The sequence below is a fragment of the Lytechinus variegatus genome, chromosome 7 (genome assembly GCF_018143015.1).
Source record: "Lytechinus variegatus isolate NC3 chromosome 7, Lvar_3.0, whole genome shotgun sequence".
NCBI lineage: Eukaryota > Metazoa > Echinodermata > Echinoidea > Temnopleuroida > Toxopneustidae > Lytechinus > Lytechinus variegatus.
Genome location: NC_054746.1, coordinates 38,640,311 through 38,660,956, shown reverse-complemented (window position 1 = coordinate 38,660,956; position 20,646 = coordinate 38,640,311). Strand labels below are relative to the sequence as shown.

Here is a 20,646-nt window from a genome sequence, read left to right as displayed (position 1 = left end):
CCTGTGTGGAGACAAATAATGCATGTTATGTCAACCACCTTTGCACAAGAAATTGTAGACATCATGATTTTGGACATGAAAGCAAGTATAAATACAAAAAATGTAACAGACTTTGGAGGAGAGTCAGAAATGAAACACATCCTGAAGTCCAATGTAAGTTTGCAGCAGTTGACAGGTCTCGTTAAACCCATGCTAAACTGATAAATGTTGTAACCGGGTGCCTGCTCAAAATTAGCAAGGGTATCTGGGCGAGGCCTTTAAAAGGAGTATCATTATGATCCAGTGCCTGTAACAAAGATATTTATGATGATTCTCAAATTCGCATTGGTCCATCATGATCATTATTGCATGAATATTTTGTTCAAAATATTGATTATAAAATGATCAAAATTGTTCAAATTTTGCAAAAAATTACAACCATTGTGTTGCAAGACCTGAAATAATTAATTGAACTCTGATATAGGAAAAGGCATTTCAAAAATACAAAGTAATGTATTGCAACTACTTGGCACTACATTATTGTCATTAATATCATTAAATGAATGAAAATTGTTTCATTGAGTTAACTGATCACAAAACTGCATGAATGCTTGGTAAGTTCTTTGTGGGAGGCATTCCAACTCTCTTGAATAACTTCTTTCTTTTACCAACATGTGGCATCTTTAAATTGATCCGCCAGACTTTACTTTCCAATGGAATAGAATGAGTCTTCTTTGATAAAGGTTTGACAGGCTTAACAATCTGAAAGATATCTCTCAACCCACCAGACCTTGATCTAGATCGCTTGCTCATTTTGCCATGTCTTGTCCTGGAGGTTTGGAACCTTTGACCCGGTGATTTGCTTGGAATCTTTCCCGTTGTCTTAGGAAGCTCCGTATTAACTGTCCTTGGTTTGGATGGTATGGGAAGCACTTTACCAGCATTCTTAACATGGCGTTGTCTAAACATCGTTCCATCAAAGGTAACTCTTTCATTCACCAAGTCTTGTAAACTCGCTGTATGCTCCATATGCTTGTCCAACCTTTCCATAACCTGAAGGGCATCGGTTTCAATACCAAGTCTTACACTGAGACTATCTCCAAAATAGGAATACAATTCAGAATACAGCTCCATGAAGTTATTGTGTTTCCTTGGAGGTTTCTCTTTGAGATGTGGGGTAAGGTTTCCGGAGGAAGCACTAAGTTGAGTTACATAGCTTGCCGTACCAAAGGCAAACTCTGGCATGTTTCTGGGGCTATCACATGGTGAACTTGTCTGGCTTGGTAGATCAGTCTCTTTCTCCCCTTTATGATACTTGTGCCTCAGAAGAGTTTCAGCTGCAGTCTAAACGTAAAACAGACAAAAATTTTCAAATAAATCAGAATTTGACTGCTTCCTACACTATTCTCCTCCTCTTCCTGAAAAAAAAATATTAGTAACTTCTACTGAGATTAAAGATAAAAGATGTCCATGATTTGTTTGCTTGACACCAAGTAATCCAACAGTTTCCACTGAACCTGTATTAAATCATATATGGAATCATAAATATTGACAAATGTGCCAAATTTTCACAGAAACCATCAGGACTAATAGACTACATAAATGTTAAAGATGACTTACTAAGAGAGCTCCATGAACCTTATGACCATCTTCCTTCACCCTTGTAATAGATGTATCTTCTAAGATCTGCTGTAGGGTCACCCAATAACTGGATAGTCTTGGACATAACACATCCTCAACAGCCTGCAAGACAATATCCATTAAAGTATAGTCATCCTTAAACAGGCCAAATGTACATGAATTTATGAAATAACTTCGACAAACACAAATCCCAGTGATCAAGAAAACAGAAGGCAATTAAAAGAACAGACCTGTTATCATTCTTGACAAGGCAATGCATCATTTGACCTGACTGCAGTTCAATTTACCATTACTGATTTATGCAACATAAACGCTATTACATCAAAGTAAAACATGATACACAAATCATTTGTCACTCGGAACACTTTATTTCCTACTAGTACTACTACTACTAAATTTCTGAAATTTTCATAATACACTAATTTGTGGGGCTTAGAATGATGTTCAGTGATCGTTCCTTGGTCAATGAACACAAACCATACTAATATTTACACTGTACAAATTAGAGATAACCTGCATACCTGTGGACCTAGAGCAATGAGTCCCATCACAGCTCCATAATAGGTACAAAGAGGTCTGGCAGGGTCATTCATTACTTCTTGAAATGCTGTCAACATCTGATGATAGAACTTGTTCTTAGATTCCTTAGAACATCTGTAAATGAAAAGGAAATTAAAAACAAAACCTGATATTACTGTCACAAGATCACGTTGGGATAGGATTGGAGTAAAAGTGAAGTGGAAGATGATTATACATAATATTGACAAGAAAACAATCATCTATGGAGCACATATTGTACATATGCACAGGCAAAATATATGCTTATCCACTTTAATACCTGTATATTAAAACCTGATGATTAGTGTAAACATTCTTGAAATGGATTAGGGGCAGCACAAGAGCCCTGCTTCACAAGCTTTGTTGATTGATAGCATCTTCCTATAGTTTAAATAATTTCCTTCATATATAATTGAGTCATCTTCAAAGCCTTTTTATCTAAAATTTCAGTGGTAACTTGAAATATGAAGTTTGTTTTAAACACAGCTGAGAACTAACAACCAGGCCCCTGTAACACAAAGGTTAGTGATTAATCACTTATTTGAAAGAGAGCTTCTAATGGTTCCTATTCAGTCTACTGAGAAAAAAGTCCATGCAACGATGGTCTTGTTGGGCCATTTCATTTAGTGATTGATCACTTATCTATGTGTTACACAGTCCACGTCTACATAACGTGAAAGAAGTGTTTAATCGCAAAATTTGAAACGCCCAATAAAAACCACTGCTGCATAAATAATCGGTCAAAAGAATGACCAGTACTACATCAAAATTGTCAAAAAGTTGCAACTGATGGCAAATCTTTGTATGAAGGTTCATAGGACTGACCTTAAGATTGGCAGAAGCAACCTAGCAGCATAGTCTCTGAGACCCCAGTGGTCATTGATGGGATTAATGGAGACAGCCAAGGGTTCTAAGATACAGTACATCACAGTAGATACTAGCTGGATCATCTGAATACAACAGAGAAAAGAACATTATTATCCTGTATTAGAAAATATTAGTATTTATGCCATGACCTCCCATGCCAATCATCTAGCTAGTAAGCTACTGCTAAAAAATCGATATGAACAGCAACACATGCCTTATTGTTTTTATTGCGTATGTGAAGATTTGGTTGCTGCCTTTCAAGAGTTTTAAACTACTTCTATACAAATACATTGGAAATTTAATAGGTTACCGGTAACTAATGTTCATCGCTGTCTGCCATGTATAGCGAGAACAAGTCTGACAATCCTTACAAAGGTTGTTCCCTTGACACATACCAAGGTCAGGTTCTTAGAAATAAGTTCATTTCTACAAATCCTCACAAGCAATTCTATAGAGTCATTTTTTTGTTGTTTTACATTGTGTATGAACCAGAATACTGATACATTCATTATGGTGTTCTTTAGCATAGTTATTACACTACAACCAGTGTTGTGCTCCTCAAAGTCAGCCATTGCAACGATTATGCAGGCATGGTCTTGTACTAATCCATGGATATCTAGTCCTTGGCCTATAATGTCTGAAGTCCTTGACCTCAGGATAGGTTCTCGGACAATGCCAAGATGAGGCCAGACAGGGCCAGGATATACTTCAGAAATAAGAAGGGATAATAAACCTAACTATTGTCTATGTGACGTAAGTGTTAGTGGTGTGATCTACGAGCCAATCACATTGCCATCTACTCTGACATATAGTCCTTGGCCTTAGACTCAAAGGTCTGAAGGTTGGTGCTTTGGCCTTGGACATTCTGGCCTCATTGGCTCTGACATTCTGGCTTTGTACAAAAAACACTGATGGCAAATTTGGATTGATTAATTCACAAACCTTAGTGCATCTTGAATATAAAATAGAAAAGTGACTAGAGGGTGCATTTGTTTGTATATCAGAAATGAAATGATAAACGAAGATGAAATAATATGCTTACATAAGGACCAAGATAGATGAACTGATTCCTGACAAGAGCATCAATGATGTATAGAAGACCTGTGAGTTGATACAGCTCTAAACTGACTACCTTCACACCAACTGATACAAAGTTGACCAGGTAAGGAAGTAAACCTGCTATCTTACTGTTTGTCTGAAGATCTACTAACACAACCTGTAAAAACACATTAATTAAAGGAGGGTGATGATCTGAACAGAACTTTAAGCTTTACCCAGAGTTTTTCATGATATCACAACTAATAATAATTCTTCTTGTAAATTGGATTTCTAGTCTTATGTTTTTATGGTCAACAACGTATTGCACACTTGCCAACTCTGTCAGTCTATGAGAGAAAAGTGACTGAGAAATAGTAAAAAAAATAATAAAATATGGACATTGCTACATTTGAATATTATGGCTAGATTTGTTTCCAAAATAGTGGCAATGGATGAAAATTACCCCCTCCCAAACAAAAAGAAACAGCAAGTATGGCATTGTACTTGCAATTCACACACAGTATATTTGTACATCATAAATGCTGAACCTAACATCTAAAGACTGAGGTTTGCATCCCATTTGGCTGTCCATAGAAATCCAGACTCGTTCAATATTACACAAAAAAAAGGTAAGGAAATAGTTTATAGAAAACTGGCACAAACCAAGCACCCTAAACTGTGGGAAGCGTGCTGAATTCACATTTTTTTTTACTGACAACTATAATCTGCCTGGTTGGGAGAAAATCTGTTACTGAAAATTTCTGATAATGAAACACTCCCATGATTACCTTTGTAGCCTCCTCATCTGTGCCAAGGATAGCCTTGACGATATGCTGATAGTAAGTGACTTGATCAGACGACAACATCTCCATGCTGTGGGTCATGCCTAACATATATAGATACAGAATACAGAAGAGTGTTAAAATGTTTCATTCACACATCACAGAATGTTGGTTCAATTTGGGAAATTGTTCATTACAAACTCTATTTGTCTATTTACTGAATGAACAGACTGTCACATGAAAAAACAATATCTTATCTCACAATTAATTATTTCAAGGACTATATACATTTTAATATTGTGTATGTGGCTATTTGATAGTCACCAGCTTCAACACCACAAGACGGTGATACATCCTGCCCCTATCTTTATCAAACAATGACAAACATATACACCATACACAATGCAGATATTAATTATTTGAGCCCTGCACCCAAAAAGGGAAATGTGTCAAACCCACATAGGTAAAGGCAATGTTGTTACCTTGACCTTGAACTCCAAGGATTTTCTGAATACCTTCAGCAGCAGCTTGACCTACAGAGATAAATGGAAAAAGAAAATTCAATCACCATGGAAAGTGGAATGCCCCTGGTAGTTTTGCCTGCATTTTTATTTGTATAAAAAAAATTGCCTTAATTTCATTCTTTACTTTACTGATAATCTAGCATGATTTATGATATTGAATATTACATAACTTTTAGCACAGTGCGATATAAACTTCTAAAATTTTGATAAGATTTTTTGTATGTCAATTGATTATCAATACTTGAGTTTACTAATGTAGAATGCCCCAGGACCTGAACTTTGTGGCCAAGAAATCGAGTCAAACAACACTAAATACATTTTATATACGATATTCATGGATTTCAAAATATCAAGATAGACATGTGGTTTTAAATTCAGATTGATATTTCAAAATTCAAAAGGAGACTGGAGAGTAGAATGTGATTGTCTGAATAATGTGCATTGTGTTAATGTTTCAAAACAACATACCTGGATCACTTGATTGAACAACAGTCTTGTGAACACCTTCTAAAGCTAGCCAATTAGCTGCAAACATCAGGAAAAACATGAGAGTGATTATCAAAAAAAATATTTCATGAATTTGTTAACTGAAAGGGAGGCGGGTCATCATAAAGTAATAGCCTTAAAAAAAATGTTTACACAACTTCATAAAACAGAATGGGATAGTGTTAAGCTGTTAAAACTTATGCATGACTTGAAAATCAGCTGGCGACCCTTTAGTGAATTCGATTCATATTTGGTAATCATAAAATTCAATCTTTGTCGATTAAAATCATCATTTTCTAACATTCATCACTGGAAAATTCAATATTATTCAATTTTTTTTAAATATCACAAGAAATGAAACTAAATAATCACAGAACAAAAAAAAATTAATCAGTCATGCATGAAATCTGAACAGCTTTTATGAAACATTCTGTCTGCAATTGGTAATTGTGTGCTTCTGTGTACATCTCATACTGTATAATAACATAATAAGCTTTAATATCAAAACCCATCCATTCAAAAAACTTTGGTATGAGAAAATCAATAAAAAGCATGTGTATGACAAAACAAAATAATACATGTACATGTAATACCAAACCTTTAAGAGAGGTGTTTCCTGCACTGTTGGGTATCTTGGTATCCATGGCGATCTCAGGTAAACTTAGATCTCGGTCTTCCACAAAATAAAGATTAGTATCCTTAATCTGTCTAAAAACAGCAGGTTCATTAGACCCATAACCATGAATGGGCTGGATTGGAAAAACAAAACAGCAAATTATCATAATTGTTTAGGCCTCTGTGAATGTTAATTCATTAGTAGGCCTACATGTACATGTATGTACTAAGTTTTATGATAAACAGCCTACAAGTTTATGATTCAAGTAGTTACTTGTTAATAATCCAACCACTTTGTAATTCATTGACAGTGTCTTAATACGACACCTTTCACATAATTCTTTAAACTTGTTACATCTTTAACACTGTATCCTTTAACTTTATACTTTTAAAATAATTATTAGTGCAAAGAATTGTGATCAAAATGGCAGTAATGCACTAAACTAAAGGTGAATTGCTAATTTGGCTCATCAGGAATATTTTCTTGGCAATGGAAATGTATGCATTAAGATTCATTATATGACACCTTGATAGATCCCTGCTGTTTGATTGGTTGTTTGATGTCGACCATTTTACATGACATCATCATCATCATCCGTGCAATTTTTTATTCATACGATTTTGTCCATTACGTTCCAAGACCCAATGCCAGCCCCTGGCACCACAAGTAAAAACACTAGTGTTTGCAGCGCGTAGGGTATGTACGTGACAATCAACAGACAAGCTCGCACTGTGCACGTGAGCATATTTTACATCTAATCTTAGGTGTCACATTTATAAATAAAATAATGCTTTTCACTTGTGCAATGGACATAATACTTCATTCAGCGAAAGATGAAATGTATGATCCATTCAACAAGGTGTAGCCTTGTTGAATGGATCATTTCATCTTTCACCTCATGAAGTATTTTGTCCATTGCACTTAAACATTCATTATTTGTATAATCTTTACGGACCAATCAAAGACTGGATAAGTGCTCTAGGCATTTACCTCTACATCACTCCATCTTAGAGCTTTGTTGAAATCATCAGACGTCATCCGCTTCCGTTTGCTATGCTTCATAAATTGAGAACTCGCCTATTCAGGAAGAGGAAAGAGAAAACATTCCAGGCTAATAATAATAAACAAAAGGTAGGGGAGATAGATAAAGAAAGAATAAAGGGAAATAAAGAAAGAGTAAGAGAGGAGTGAGGATAAAGAGGTTTCCTCAGCAGATGATAATATACACCACTTGAGAGGTTAAGAGAAGATTTCTATATGTACCCCTTGCTGAAAAGTGCTAACATTAATAATGATATTGATCTGACTTAGAAAGTTGAATAAAATCTCCAATCATGGAACAAGTATGTGTTATCCCCCCACCCCCTATAAAAATGCAGCAGAGCTCAGACGCCTGAACAGGGTCAAGAATTGTGGGGGTAAAAAGTAGCAAAATTGTTCAAAAATACAAGCAAACAAAAGGTTTCCACAGCTACATGTATCCATCCAATCATGGATATGATTACAAGTAAAACAAACTGTGTTTAGTATGTCATTCACAAAAAGCAATATAACGTACTTAGATTGAATATTGCCCGATTGTTGTTGAGAGAGCACGCATAGACATACATGAAAAGCTTTTCTTTGGCAATACATGACTATGCTTAGGGTTGAGGGGGCAGAATACAAGCATTTTCATGCATATTCATATATTACAAACAGAAAATGTTTTCTCAATGCCCTTTTTTTTAGGATGGAGTTATCTAAATTGACTGAAAAATCACTGTAAACTTTTGTTCGTGAAAATTGGGGCTTGTCGTTCAGTGCAGAATACCTCACCATCAAGTTGAATGGCTACGATATACTCAAGTTTCTATGAGAAGTTTGCTTCATTCTCAAAGGGGTGCTTTGTCAACATTACAGATATCAGACGCATATCCTCTATAAGCGTCTGTAACGTTGGCAAAGAACACAAAGAAACAAGATGGCGACATAAATATCACGCACATTTTCCCGGTCTTTTTATATTTTTCTCGTTTTTTAAAATGAATTCTTGTTTAAAAATGAAATCAATATCATAGAAATGTCGGAAATGAAGTTGTATCCCATTTACATGATTCACTAGCATTTAGAACCGAGGCCAAAATTACGGACAATTTTTTTTATGCCCTAACTTACTACGTTAGAATAGAAGGAAAGTAGAAATCTTGGGAGTCAGGGCGAAAGTCTTCAGTTTTTTGTCTCACGCAACTATCACAGCCTATCCCCATATACATTGTACACAATGTCTGTGATCTCACTCAGATTCAAAGAAAATCTCACGCATAGCTGGTCTTTGAACTTGGCATCTCTGCAATTGCCATATGTTTATGTATAAGATCGAATAAAACGGGGAAGTGAAGTTGCGCGACAGCTGAGGTCACTATTTTGTTCCTTTTAACACTTGTTCACTGCTACCAAGTACCATCCTGCTTGTGGAGAATCTACAGGTACACGTAGGTCTATGGTATGCTAATGCTGTATTTAGCACACACTTTTGAAAATCATTAAAATATCACTTTTGTGACCAAAATTAATTTCCATACAGTTGCAATTTTTCATTAAAGGTCAAGTCCACCTCAGAAAAATGTTGATTTGAATCAATAGACAAAAATCAGACAAGCACAATGCTGAAAATTTCATCAAAATTGGATGTAAAATAAGAAAGTTATGACATTTCAAAGTTTCGCTTATTTTCAACAAAATAGTTATATGAACGAGCCAGTTACATCCAAATGAGAGAGTCGATGATGTCACTCACTCACTATTTCTTTTGTTTTTTATTGTTTGAATTATACAATATTTCAATTTTTACGAATTTGACAATTAGGACCTCCTTGCCTGAAGCACAAAATGTTAAAATAATGGAATTCCACGTGTTCAGGGAGGAATGAAACTTAATTTCACATGACAATGACGAGAAAATAACAATATTTCATATTTCATATAAAATACAAAAGAAATAGTGAGTGATATCATCAACTCTCTCATTTTGATGTAACTGGCTCGTTCATATAACTATGTTATTGAAAATAAGCGAAACTTTAAAATACCATAACTTTCTTATTTTAATCAGATTTTGATGAAATTTTCAGTGTTATGCTTGTTGAATTTTTCTCTTTTTATTCAAATCAAGTTTTTGTTGGGGTGGACTTGTCCTTTGATAACTTAAGAACAATTTTTGTATTCACCAGAGCGCTCAAAAACTTGAATTTTGGGCATATTTTTGTGTACGCCCTCTATTGGGGAAAAGTAATATGGCAAGAAAATTTTCATCTTTCAATCTCTATTCTTAATTATGAATAAAATAATTTAAGAAATCAAATTTACATAAGAGCCAAGTTATATAATGAATAGCTGTAATGAAAACTGACAGTGTAAGAAAATCAAGCATTTGTCCCATAAAAAAAAGAGAAAATAAGCAAAACATTGCCACCCTTATTTTGCCACACATGGAGATGTAACTGAGATTGAGAACAAGGTTATATCATAACCTTGTTCATTGAATGAGTGCCTTTTAACTTGATTTTTCCCCCTTTTTTGGCAATTAATGCCAAGAGGTACCGTAAGGGCACTAGGATTCAACCCCTTTGAAGAGTTTCCTCAAATAAATAGAAATATAGAATTTACTTGAATTTCAGACCCATCTCATTTCCAAGAGCAAATGCTGGTTATTCTTTTTCCCTATTTTTTTTTCTTCAACCAGTCGACTGTGTGAGCGATCAAATTATACGGCGATGGTTTTTGGCACTAGTATTCAATCCGTTGGCACTAGTGTTCAACCTTGATTTCTTTGTCTTCCGCTTGGCGACAGCACGCAAATCGCGTGATTTGCGTGCTGTCGCCAAGCGGAAGACAAAGAAATCAAGATGGCAATGTAAACACGGCCGTAAGCTCTTCCCATCTTTTCATAACAAATCTCTCGTTTTTTTTAATGAATTCTTCTTTAAAAATGAAATCGATATCGCAGAAATGTTGGAAATGAAGTTGGACCCCATGACATGTGCATGTTTTAGGGCTAGAATTCTCGGGGGTGAAAGTTTCTGGTTTTGTACCCGTACGTGGGGGAATACGTGATAAGGGTGTCAAAAACACAAGACTTGGAATGCTATCCCTCTTTCAATAAGAAATGTTTCCAATGTTCTTGGCTTCAAATCATCCCTTAAGACATACCTTTTTCCTCAATAATTAATATTTTCCTTTTTATCTTGAATATTGTATAGTAATCATTGCAAATATTAAATGTTTCCTACTTTTGTACGCGCTATGGTACTTTTTGTTTTTAGCGCCTCTAAATACCCATTATTATTATTATTATTTAGGGGTCCCCCGGGGGGGGGCCACTTACATTGACGAGTGGATACCATGCGCGACCAAAAAAATACGTAAAAAGGATGTCTTTTTCACGATAGGGCACGTTACGTACGTAACGTGATAAGGGTGTCAAAAACACAAAAATAATGAAAAAAGGGTATCTATTTCGCTAGGAAAATTATGTGTTTAGGGTCGAATTTGCCGGGATGATAAAACAAAATTAAAATGTTTTTATAAAGGATGTCCTTTTTGCCTCGACACTTCGTGTTTAGAGTCCGATTTGCGCGAGATGTTGAAGGTGGGGTCATACTAAACCAAATAATGTAAAGCCGACGTCCGAAGGACCCGTAACAATAAAAATTCCTGTACTTGTTTAGGGGTTCATTTCAGGGAATATTTGCCAAGAGTATCGTTTTGTTTCCAATACTTGTTAAGGTTAGGGTTTCCATGTTTCACACGCCAATACTTGTTTAGGGTGCTTTTCGAGACCCCATCGTCGCGCATGGTATCCACTCGTGAATGGAAGTGGCCCCCCCCCGGAGGAGGGGTCCCAGGCGTCAGTGGGGAGTGACAATACGTACAGTATATTATGACTTTCACTCCCCAGACGCCTCCATGCTAGCCAGGCCAGGGCCATTACATGAGCTCTGCCGCCGCGGCTTCGCCTGGCTCCCCTGAGAGCTCCCTGCCAGCTGCCCTGGCCTGGCCCACCCCCAGGCCGGCAAGACTGAGCTGAGTTAACAAACCTGCACTGCTTCTCGGAGACGATAACAAACATCTTCTGCTAAAATTGCTGCTGTTTCTTCAGACAATCTCTCATGCCCTGCAGACTCTGCCATGGTTTTGATTGATTCTTTAGAAAATATAGCATACTTTTTCTCATCAGTAGCTTTCGGTTTTTCCTCTTTGATTTGTTGAGGTTTTGCGCTGGTTGCGTTTGAGCTGGTCTCCGCCATTGCTGCAATAAGAAAGTGCGAATGTCGTCGTCTGGTCTGTCTCGATCTCTCGATCTCGCGCGCGCGCTCGCTCGGATTGATTGGGATGATCGATCGGGGCCGCCGAGCTGCAGGAGGATCAGAAGCTCGCTCGGAGGTATGGTACCGGTATTGACATACTAAATACTTCTAGGCCTAGCGCCGTGATATGCATATGGTATGTATCAAACTCGTCATTAAAAGCCAATGATTAGAAGCATTCATGTCAGCTGTGGTTTTCATCAGAATAACCTTTTTAGATGTAGTAGGCTAGATCTCATGACATTTTTTTCAAAAAAATAAGTAGTACCGTATTTATTATACTGGTCCCACATATTGCATTTTAGTGCTGGAAAGTGGAAATGGGAATCGAATGAAGAAATAAATAAGCGAATGTATGAACTATGATTTATTTATTTTCTATAATGATGGGCCCCAAGTCTTCGCACCTAATAATTTGAGTTAAGATTATACATGAATTTCTTCTTATTTCACAAAATCTTTCAGTTAATAATGTTCCTTATATTGAGTACCGGTAAGTCAAGTGTACAAAATTTGTCAATGAAAAATGAAAGAAATTAAGAAAATATAACTAGGTTAGGATTTTCTTGAAAAAAACTTAGGCAGTCATTTTCAGATTGAAAAAAATGGTACCCCATGTCGGCACACTTCACTTTGAATATGATTCAGGGATTTTGATGAGAAAGGCTGCATTTTGAGGCCATCACATGAAATGCCCTAAATTCATTATTTATTCATTATATTATGGAGTCTGGCATCTTCCAGTAGAGGCGCACGGCCAATATTGGAGACTGTCTCCCATGAGAGAGATTATCTCCAATATCAGAGACTTTTGTAAAGAATTTGGGTATCCAATTTCAGAGACAGTCTCCAGTTTGGGAGACCAATTTCCTTTGTTTACATTTGCTTCAAAAGGATTACCTTGGCGGCAGATAAAAATGTGATAAGCAGATTCCTCATGAAAAATTACCCCTTTTCACCGTCTACTTTAAAAATTCACCATCTACTTTTGTTTTGATAAGGATTTTTGTTGTCATCCACACACAAAACAAATGGGCTTCTGATCTCAGTGAGACAATATTTTGGGTGGAAAAAATTATGCTTTTGTTGGTGTTGTTTCTTTTGTTCTTTTGCAAAGCAAGTCTCTAATATGGGAGATTATCTCCCACATTGGAGAGTCTCCCATATTGGCCGTGCGCCTCTACTGTCTTCTGAATTTAAACTTGGGACTCTGTGTTCAGCTCCAAATTCTTTCTCTTTAAGACTTAATTGGAATGATTTTAGATCTTTGCCGTTATGCATCCATTTTCAGCAGAACTAACAATTTCGTTATTGCGATCAGTCAGTGAAAATATGACTGAGCAGATGACTCATTTTATGAGGGTGTACCGGTATGTGTGTGCTTTTTTTTTTTTTAGTACACCATGTTTTGCATTTTGCCAGGCAAGATGTTGATTTTCTTGCACAATGAAATGCAAAGTTTGATTGCACAGTTGAATACATGTTTCTTGAAAAATTATAGGCCTATCAAGACAAGTTTCACAATGATCCCATTCACACTTTTCAGTTGTTTGCAGCCTGGTTGTTTGAATTTCAATATAGAATGTTAATGCTATTTATAAATTTACATGGATATAATGGATTTGATCTTTTACAATTGCTTGTGGGCTATGATTCTGTATCTGGAATTCTGTTCTTTCATAAAGTATCTGTGATGGTACTTATTAAACATTAAAGCAGCCTTTTTCGAATGGTTATTGCCTTCTGTTAGGTGGATGATATTGATGATCTTATTTGAGTGCTGAATATGAAATAAGATTTTTAATAAGTTGACAGAACTACATGTATTTCACCTTCAATTTTTTCTTATAGTGAAGTGTGAATTGAGCTGAGTATATTTGAAAACCCAACTTGCAGATCCGTTGTGCAGATTATCAGTGTCATCATGTTTCTTTCATTTTCTCTATGTAAGTATAGGTTGTTCATTTATATTCATACATAATATTGTAATATATGGAGTTATGTTTGACATCCTCATTCCTCACATACGCTGTTTACAGAAATGACATGTGCATGGGGGGGGGTGGGGGTAGTTATTTAGGTACATGTATGTTCCTATACTGATTACAGTTTTGATATTCAGTTATCAAAACTGTCTCTTCCATGTGTGCATTTTTTTATGTTAACATGTATCATATGGAGATGGAAGATTGTATATTCAGATGATGTAATTGAGGTCAATACTATTACCTCTCATCATAACATGATGATATACTTAGCCTTGGGATATTATCAGCATTGAACATTTTTGGAACTTCACAAGAATTACTTTTTAAGTGACTATTGAATTTGATGAAATGTATATATTTGGATCATTGTGGACTAGTTCCATTTCATGAAAATATATGAAATTTGATTAGTCCAGACATTTAGGGTAAATGAGAAAGGGCATGGTTGATGCCTTTCTGATTGAAAATTGTGCAATCTGTAGGCCTATTAAACTACATGTATTAAAACATGATCGTTTAATTTTGATGTTATTTCTCTCTTCTTCTTTGTTACAGTTGCAAAAAGCAAGTAAGTATTGGCTAAATCAATCACTATTCATTCAAATATTACATCTTGAGCACTGTGCAGAGTGAATTTGGCCCGGTGCATTTTAAATCATTTACATCACTATTTCATTTTACATCTAATCTAGTTGAATTACCGGTATAGAAAGATTTGATGTTATATTTCTTAATATAATTCAGAATACACGACAGCGAGTCAAATGACTAAGAATAATAAAATTCATTTTAGGATCCTTCTACAGGAAGTTAAAAATGTCTTGAAATGCATGATTGAACTGAAGATGCACTTCATATTAGACTTGTGAGATTGTGTAATCAAAGCATATTTTTAAAGCTCAGGGGAGCAGGTAATTGTAAGAAGAGTTATATTGCACAAATATGAAAAAAAGTACCGGTATAGCACAAGTGAATCAACATTCATAATGATATATTTTTTGCCTGTCATTTTGGACCACAAAAATTTGTTTACTTGGGAAAAATTAAATTAGAAGAGGTTTGTATATACTTTATAAGACATTTTTGTATAATATGGTTCGACTTGGGCCAATATTTGATTTATGGAATGTGGACTTATGCAATAGTACCTGTATTCTCTAATATTCGTCAAATTAAGTAGTGATATATCCTGCATGTATTTTATTTGCTAATTGAATATAAACTACCAGTAAATAAAATTTTGTTTAAGAATAATTGAAGACATAAACTACAATGTGTAATACACTTCCCACTTTCATTCCATTTCTAGACGGGTAATGGTGATGTTGAAGAGTGCAGCTGGAACAGGAACTTGTAAAGTGATGATCAGGAACAGATTAAAACCCAAAATGATGTTGGTCAAGTTTGATCCGAAAGGCAAGTTGATTATGTCCTGCAGGTCATTAAGATGCTCAATGTTCATTTTATGTATGTATTTTGATGATTTATTCACTTGTTCATATACAAGATATTAAGAGAACTTGCTGAGCTAGTGCCATGAGCTTCTTTTGGCAGTATGTGGGCTCTACAAATATACAAAATTCTTATCATATATCAGTGTTCATTCCAGTAAATATTGAATTTCTTCTAGCATTCAAGCCAAAATAATATTTTTTTCAATCACTTTCTGAAAATCAAAACTAGGTCCATTAGTGTTAGAAGTGATCTGCTGTATACAACATTGTTTGTCCAGTTTGACTTGACTGTATACTTCAAACTGAATTTTCATCTGGCTCATTCAAAATATTGCAACTTTTATTGTTTGCCAGTTCATTTATTCCCTTTTTCTTTGAAACTTCCGCAAATTATCTTGTATTATTTAGCATATGAAATAAAATTATTTTTGTAACTTTTATATTCCGCCTGCAGTGAATCGACATGTATTATTCATAGAGGACAGAAAGATCAGGTCAATGTGAAAACTTTTGAAAGACTTCAACCATCAGCGGACTGTTGAATGTATCCAAAGGTATCAAGAACCTGTCTGATGCTATGAGAGACTTGAACTTAGAAAGACTGGGAAGAAGTTTATCTGTGATCCCAGCTTGTATGTCATTGGATTTAAATCCTGGAGTTGTACAGCATCACTGCACAACAGTCTACCTGTGACAAACAAGAGATTGTTTCATCGTTGATGAAATATTTGTATGAAGACCATTGGACCTATTTTTTGATAAATAGGTCATTTTCATAAAGCAATTAAATCCAATGCATGTCTTTGAAGAGTGAATATGAATTCAATTTAATTGGCACAAATACCTACATTTTAGGCAGTCAAATTTGAATTATGGATTAGGTGAAAAATTTTGCCTGCCAAACTTAGGATTGCAAGGAAAATGTGGATGAATTCAAACGCATAATGGTAATGGTCTTTTCTCATTCAAATAAACACGTTCATGAATTTGATATCAAACAAAAAATCTTTTTTCTTAATCCCAAAAATTCAATTACTATCTGGAATATGTTATTCCTTTTACACAAATTATTTATCTTCTAGGTTGAATTTCCATTTAAGGCATGCACAGCGAGTCCCAGTAAAAATGTCCCTTGATAGATACCTTACTCAATAAAATTTTAGGATTTATAAAGCCTAGTTAATTTACTAACCCCTGTGAAAGTTACATTGATTTTGTATCATTAGGTTTTTTTTACACATATTTGATGTAACAAAAGTTTGCACTTCCTTGGAAGTCTTACAGTAAAACAATGGTTAGTGGTTTGCATTCAGTTCTCTTGTATATTCAAGCCTAATTGAAATCAACAGTGAAGATTCAAGCTATTCATCATTAATGTCATAAAACAGAAGGGTGATTTTTTTTCCTTTTTTGAGTGAATCGAGAAGAAATCTGAACAGGTACTGTGAGATTAGCAAGTTCAGAACTACTGGACTTGGGTTGAAAAGCAATGCCGTTACACGAGAGCCTGTTTATTTGAAATAAATTAAGTGAGACCTTCAAATATTTACTGAAAATACAAACTGTGTTTTTTAACTACATTCTGTTTATTTTTCTGTTACAAGCACATTTTATTTTGGGACACAATGTACATGTTTCATTTCAGAGCATTGGGGTCTGACAGGAAGAGAACTTGTGTTTAGTGAAATATGATTGACAAGTGTGGCTGATATAGCCTAGCAATTGACATAAACTGGAGAGAAAAAATATGTGCATGATATTAATTCAAAGAATATCATGTTTTAGAGTCAAATTGATCACATTTGGTGCAAAGTAATAAATATCTACATGTAGGTGTATATCTTGAAATAAATAGCAACAAATAACTATTCTATGTACTTTGAGATTAATTCATATCTCGCCCATTTATTGCTGTCATGATCCATGGTTTACAAAAAAATATCAAGATTTCTACATGTACCTTGTATTATAATAAAACAGATACGGTAGCATTACAACATGACAGCTAATGTTTTGCTATCCTCATTTCATGAACCAAAACTACAAGAAAAAACACAAGTGAATAGTACTGGCTGATCTTAAATATGTTTTGGAAGACTGGGGTTGTTAGCAGTGCTGCTCACATGTCATTTATTTACATTGTTTCCTCTTTGACGAGGTTTCTATTTCTTTAATGAAATAATGGAAAGAGTGAAAACAGGAAAGGCAAATTACAATAATATCCTATTTACTCCTGGGGACTATTTTTATTTAAGTTGTAAGCACTGAAAATTTGTGATTATCCTAATACTCATCCAATCAAAAGCAAGGCAAATTCTTAGATCTGACAACTTGAAAAATGACAATTGTTGAAAAACTTACAGGTTCTGAAAAAACAACAACACAGCATGTATAAATAAATGTAGTGACTATTACAGTCAAAATCAATGCATATTAACAGAGCAGCTATATTGGGTGATTTCAAGTTGTGTTCAATGCTGGTGTTGGGGCAAATCAAACACCAGGCATAATACCTAACTTGAAGAGTCAACATACTTTGATTTTTTTTCAACAAATTATTACTATAGCTTGCTCTGCCAAGGGCTAAGCTCAGTAGCCGGATATACATTTATTTCAGCAGCAACACTACTTAAAATCACCCATTGAAAGTTTGAAATATATCTTCACTTCAACTATTCACATGCTCTATTACATGTTGTATGACGCCTATGTAGACCCTTGCCATTTGTTATCGATCATTCAGCCCATTTTACAATGACGTCATCCGTGCAATTTTGGATCCATACGACTTTGTCACTGCACGCTATCACCAAGACCACTGGCACAAGTAAAATCACTCCCATCTGCAGGTGTGTGTTGTATGTACACAACAATCAACAGACCGACCTTGTACTGCATGAGTATATTTTACATCAAAATTCATGAATTTAAAATTTAAAACGAAAAAGATCTTTATTTTTAGGTGTCATATAAATCAAATAATGAATGTTATTTTCATTTGTGCGATGGACAGAATACTTCATTCAGTGAAAGATGAAATGAATGATCTATTCAAAAGGCTATGCCTAACTGAATGGATCATTTCATCTTTCACCTCGTGAATTATTCTGTCCATTGCACTTAAACAATAATTATTAGTATACTGTCACCTCAAGACTTAACATAAATATATGGATGGGTTATCTCAGTCAAATGAGCATTTCAAAATGGATGCAAGGTTCTTTACAAGTAGTCTAATTCTCCATTGATAATTTGGTTGTCAAAATGTGATTACACTTGTTTATGTTCTTTGGAAAATGTTCGTGTACCCTTTACAACTCACCTTTAGTATACTGTGACATTTGTATGAAATTTCAATAATCTTATTTGACTGCAGTCATGCATGTGAATCTTATTTCATGAGGTGCTAGTGACCGGAATTCGCTTAATACTTTGGTTCCAGTTTGCATACATTGCATACACTCTAATAATTTTTCTATAGCCAACAAGCATTGAGCAAGTCTAAGTTATCTGAACAATTTACGTATCATGCATTACATTTTATCTGGTATTTGCAATCCATCATTAAATGCAGGAGAAAGGTAAACATTTATGCTGAGACAATATAAAATCTTACATTAAATCATTTCATGATAGTACATAGTATATCACAAGACCAGACAACAGGAACACAGAATGTAAGAACAATCTGAAATATCTAACTCTAACTTGTCATCCACAAATACACAAAACATCATACCATGCAATAACTGAAAGACAATGGTTACTATTTCAAGTTCATTGTTGGTATTGGTGTTGAGAGTATCTGGGCTGACTTACCTAACTGAATATGATTTTACAAACATGATATTTGTTATATAATTTGAGAGGTTGGTCCTAGCACTAGCTCGATTAGAAAATCAGCCTAATCAACACCAAATCAACCAGTAACAAAATAACTCGAGCTGTGCTTCTGCAAAGAAATGCTTGACTAATGTGCAGAAAGGAAGGCGACATGTTACTAATGGGGCATTGCAAAAAATTTATCATTCAATTCCAAATAAAGCCTATCACAAAATCAAGTGTAAGTCCTTTGATTAAATGCAAATTTGCAGTCGACTTTACAAGCAATTGCAACTCAAACTTTCATGTAATGGCGCCCCATCAGGCCTGATTTAAGGAATTACAATTGATTTGCAACTGAAAATAGATTTCTTTCCATGCCCTATATGTTAAAAAGTACTTCATATTTTAAAGTACCATGGTACCAAAACTTGCTTCAACCAAACTGCAAAATGTACGTCTTCATCCTCTTCCATGAAACTTTATCTGATGTTTTTAAAGTCTCACTTGGGGAAAATAATACCCAAGTAGTTAACTCCTTTGCACAACAAAGCTCATTGACATTTCTCATAAGAGTTCAGGTATGGTGAGAGATATGACACTTATGCTCTTAACCCTAAATAGACTGGGCTATTTCGACGCCTAAAATGACTGGGGGGGGGGGCTGATTCAGCCCCCCCTTATGATTTCAGCCGTTGATCGCGTGATCGTGACGAAAATTGGCACACGCGTTACCCATGGCATTATCTACAAAACTATAACATCAAATTCGGCAAAAAATCTCATGTCTCATTAATTATGCTAATTTATGCGTAAAAGCATAAGTTTGCTCTAATTAATTAAATAATGCCCCTGAAATGTTAATTTTTGTTTCACATACTCTAGATAGGCATCTGATCAAATTGATTTTTAAAAAATTTCAAAATCCAATTTATTTTCTTATGTATTCTATTGTTTTCTAAATTTCTTATGTATTTCTTTGTTTTTCGACTTTTTGTTTTTTATTTTTTTTAATGGAAATTGTCGGGGACTTTATTTTGACCATAAACAAGATAAAATTAATTGATTTTAATCAGTAAAAGGAAAAATAATGAAACATTTATGAATTTTGGCTAAGAACACTATTTGCATTGGATTTGTACACAAATTCACGTTTTTGAGTAATTTTGGGTCTGCATGCACTTACGAAATGTTGCGTAATTTTAGAACCGCGTACCCAGGGGTCACAATTTTGGTCTCAAAAGTTGCGCGAGACTTGACAGTAAAAAGTCAGCGAGCGACGCGGTCAAAAAATTTCGCGCAGCTCATTTATCGCGAAAATGTCGAGGGGGGGGCTGAATCAGTCCCCCCAGTCTTTTTAGGGTTAAATATTGAACAGTTCAAGTCTACATAAAGATATTGCCCATTATTATCTATATAGAGTATGTTAAAAATGCACATCAAATGCCTATTCAATATGAGAGGATTGAGAGCATATTCCTAAAACAAGCAAAATCTGACAAATAAACCCAAAGGCTCCAGTACAAAATTTGCTGTTCAATAT

At 35.0% G+C, this 20,646-nt stretch overlaps 1 protein-coding gene and 1 long non-coding RNA gene across 2 annotated transcripts; one reads left to right on the top strand and one right to left on the bottom strand.

The window, feature by feature from the left end:
* Nucleotides 1-11,802, bottom strand: LOC121419227 (TAF6-like RNA polymerase II p300/CBP-associated factor-associated factor 65 kDa subunit 6L). Its single transcript, XM_041613587.1, has 11 exons — nt 11,570-11,802; nt 7,482-7,568; nt 6,474-6,624; nt 5,858-5,914; nt 5,348-5,398; nt 4,872-4,969; nt 4,088-4,261; nt 3,004-3,128; nt 2,142-2,274; nt 1,600-1,722; nt 1-1,323 (listed from the first exon to the last, which is right to left on the bottom strand). Exons 1-11 carry the CDS (start codon nt 11,777-11,779, stop codon nt 571-573), a joined length of 1,962 nt encoding a protein of 653 aa, XP_041469521.1. The 5' UTR covers nt 11,780-11,802; the 3' UTR covers nt 1-570.
* Nucleotides 11,803-11,901: 99 nt separating this feature from the next.
* LOC121419226 lies at nt 11,902-15,242 on the top strand. The gene is made up of 4 exons (XR_005970563.1): nt 11,902-11,975; nt 13,691-13,785; nt 14,383-14,395; nt 15,137-15,242. It is a non-coding gene; the product is annotated as an uncharacterized LOC121419226 (long non-coding RNA).
* Nucleotides 15,243-20,646: the final 5,404 nt, after the last annotated feature.

Bases quoted from the DNA above. Each gene is read 5' to 3' on its own strand.
- LOC121419227 (XM_041613587.1), bottom strand. From the start codon at position 11,779: ATGGCGGAGACCAGCTCAAACGCAACCAGCGCAAAACCTCAACAAATC. The intron at 5,399-5,857 runs GTATGTTGTTTT...TTATCTCTGTAG, and splicing joins TGTTCAATCAAGTGATCCAG to GTCAAGCTGCTGCTGAAGGT. The intron at 2,275-3,003 runs GTCAGTCCTATG...TTTCATTTACAG, and splicing joins TTGCTTCTGCCAATCTTAAG to ATGTTCTAAGGAATCTAAGA.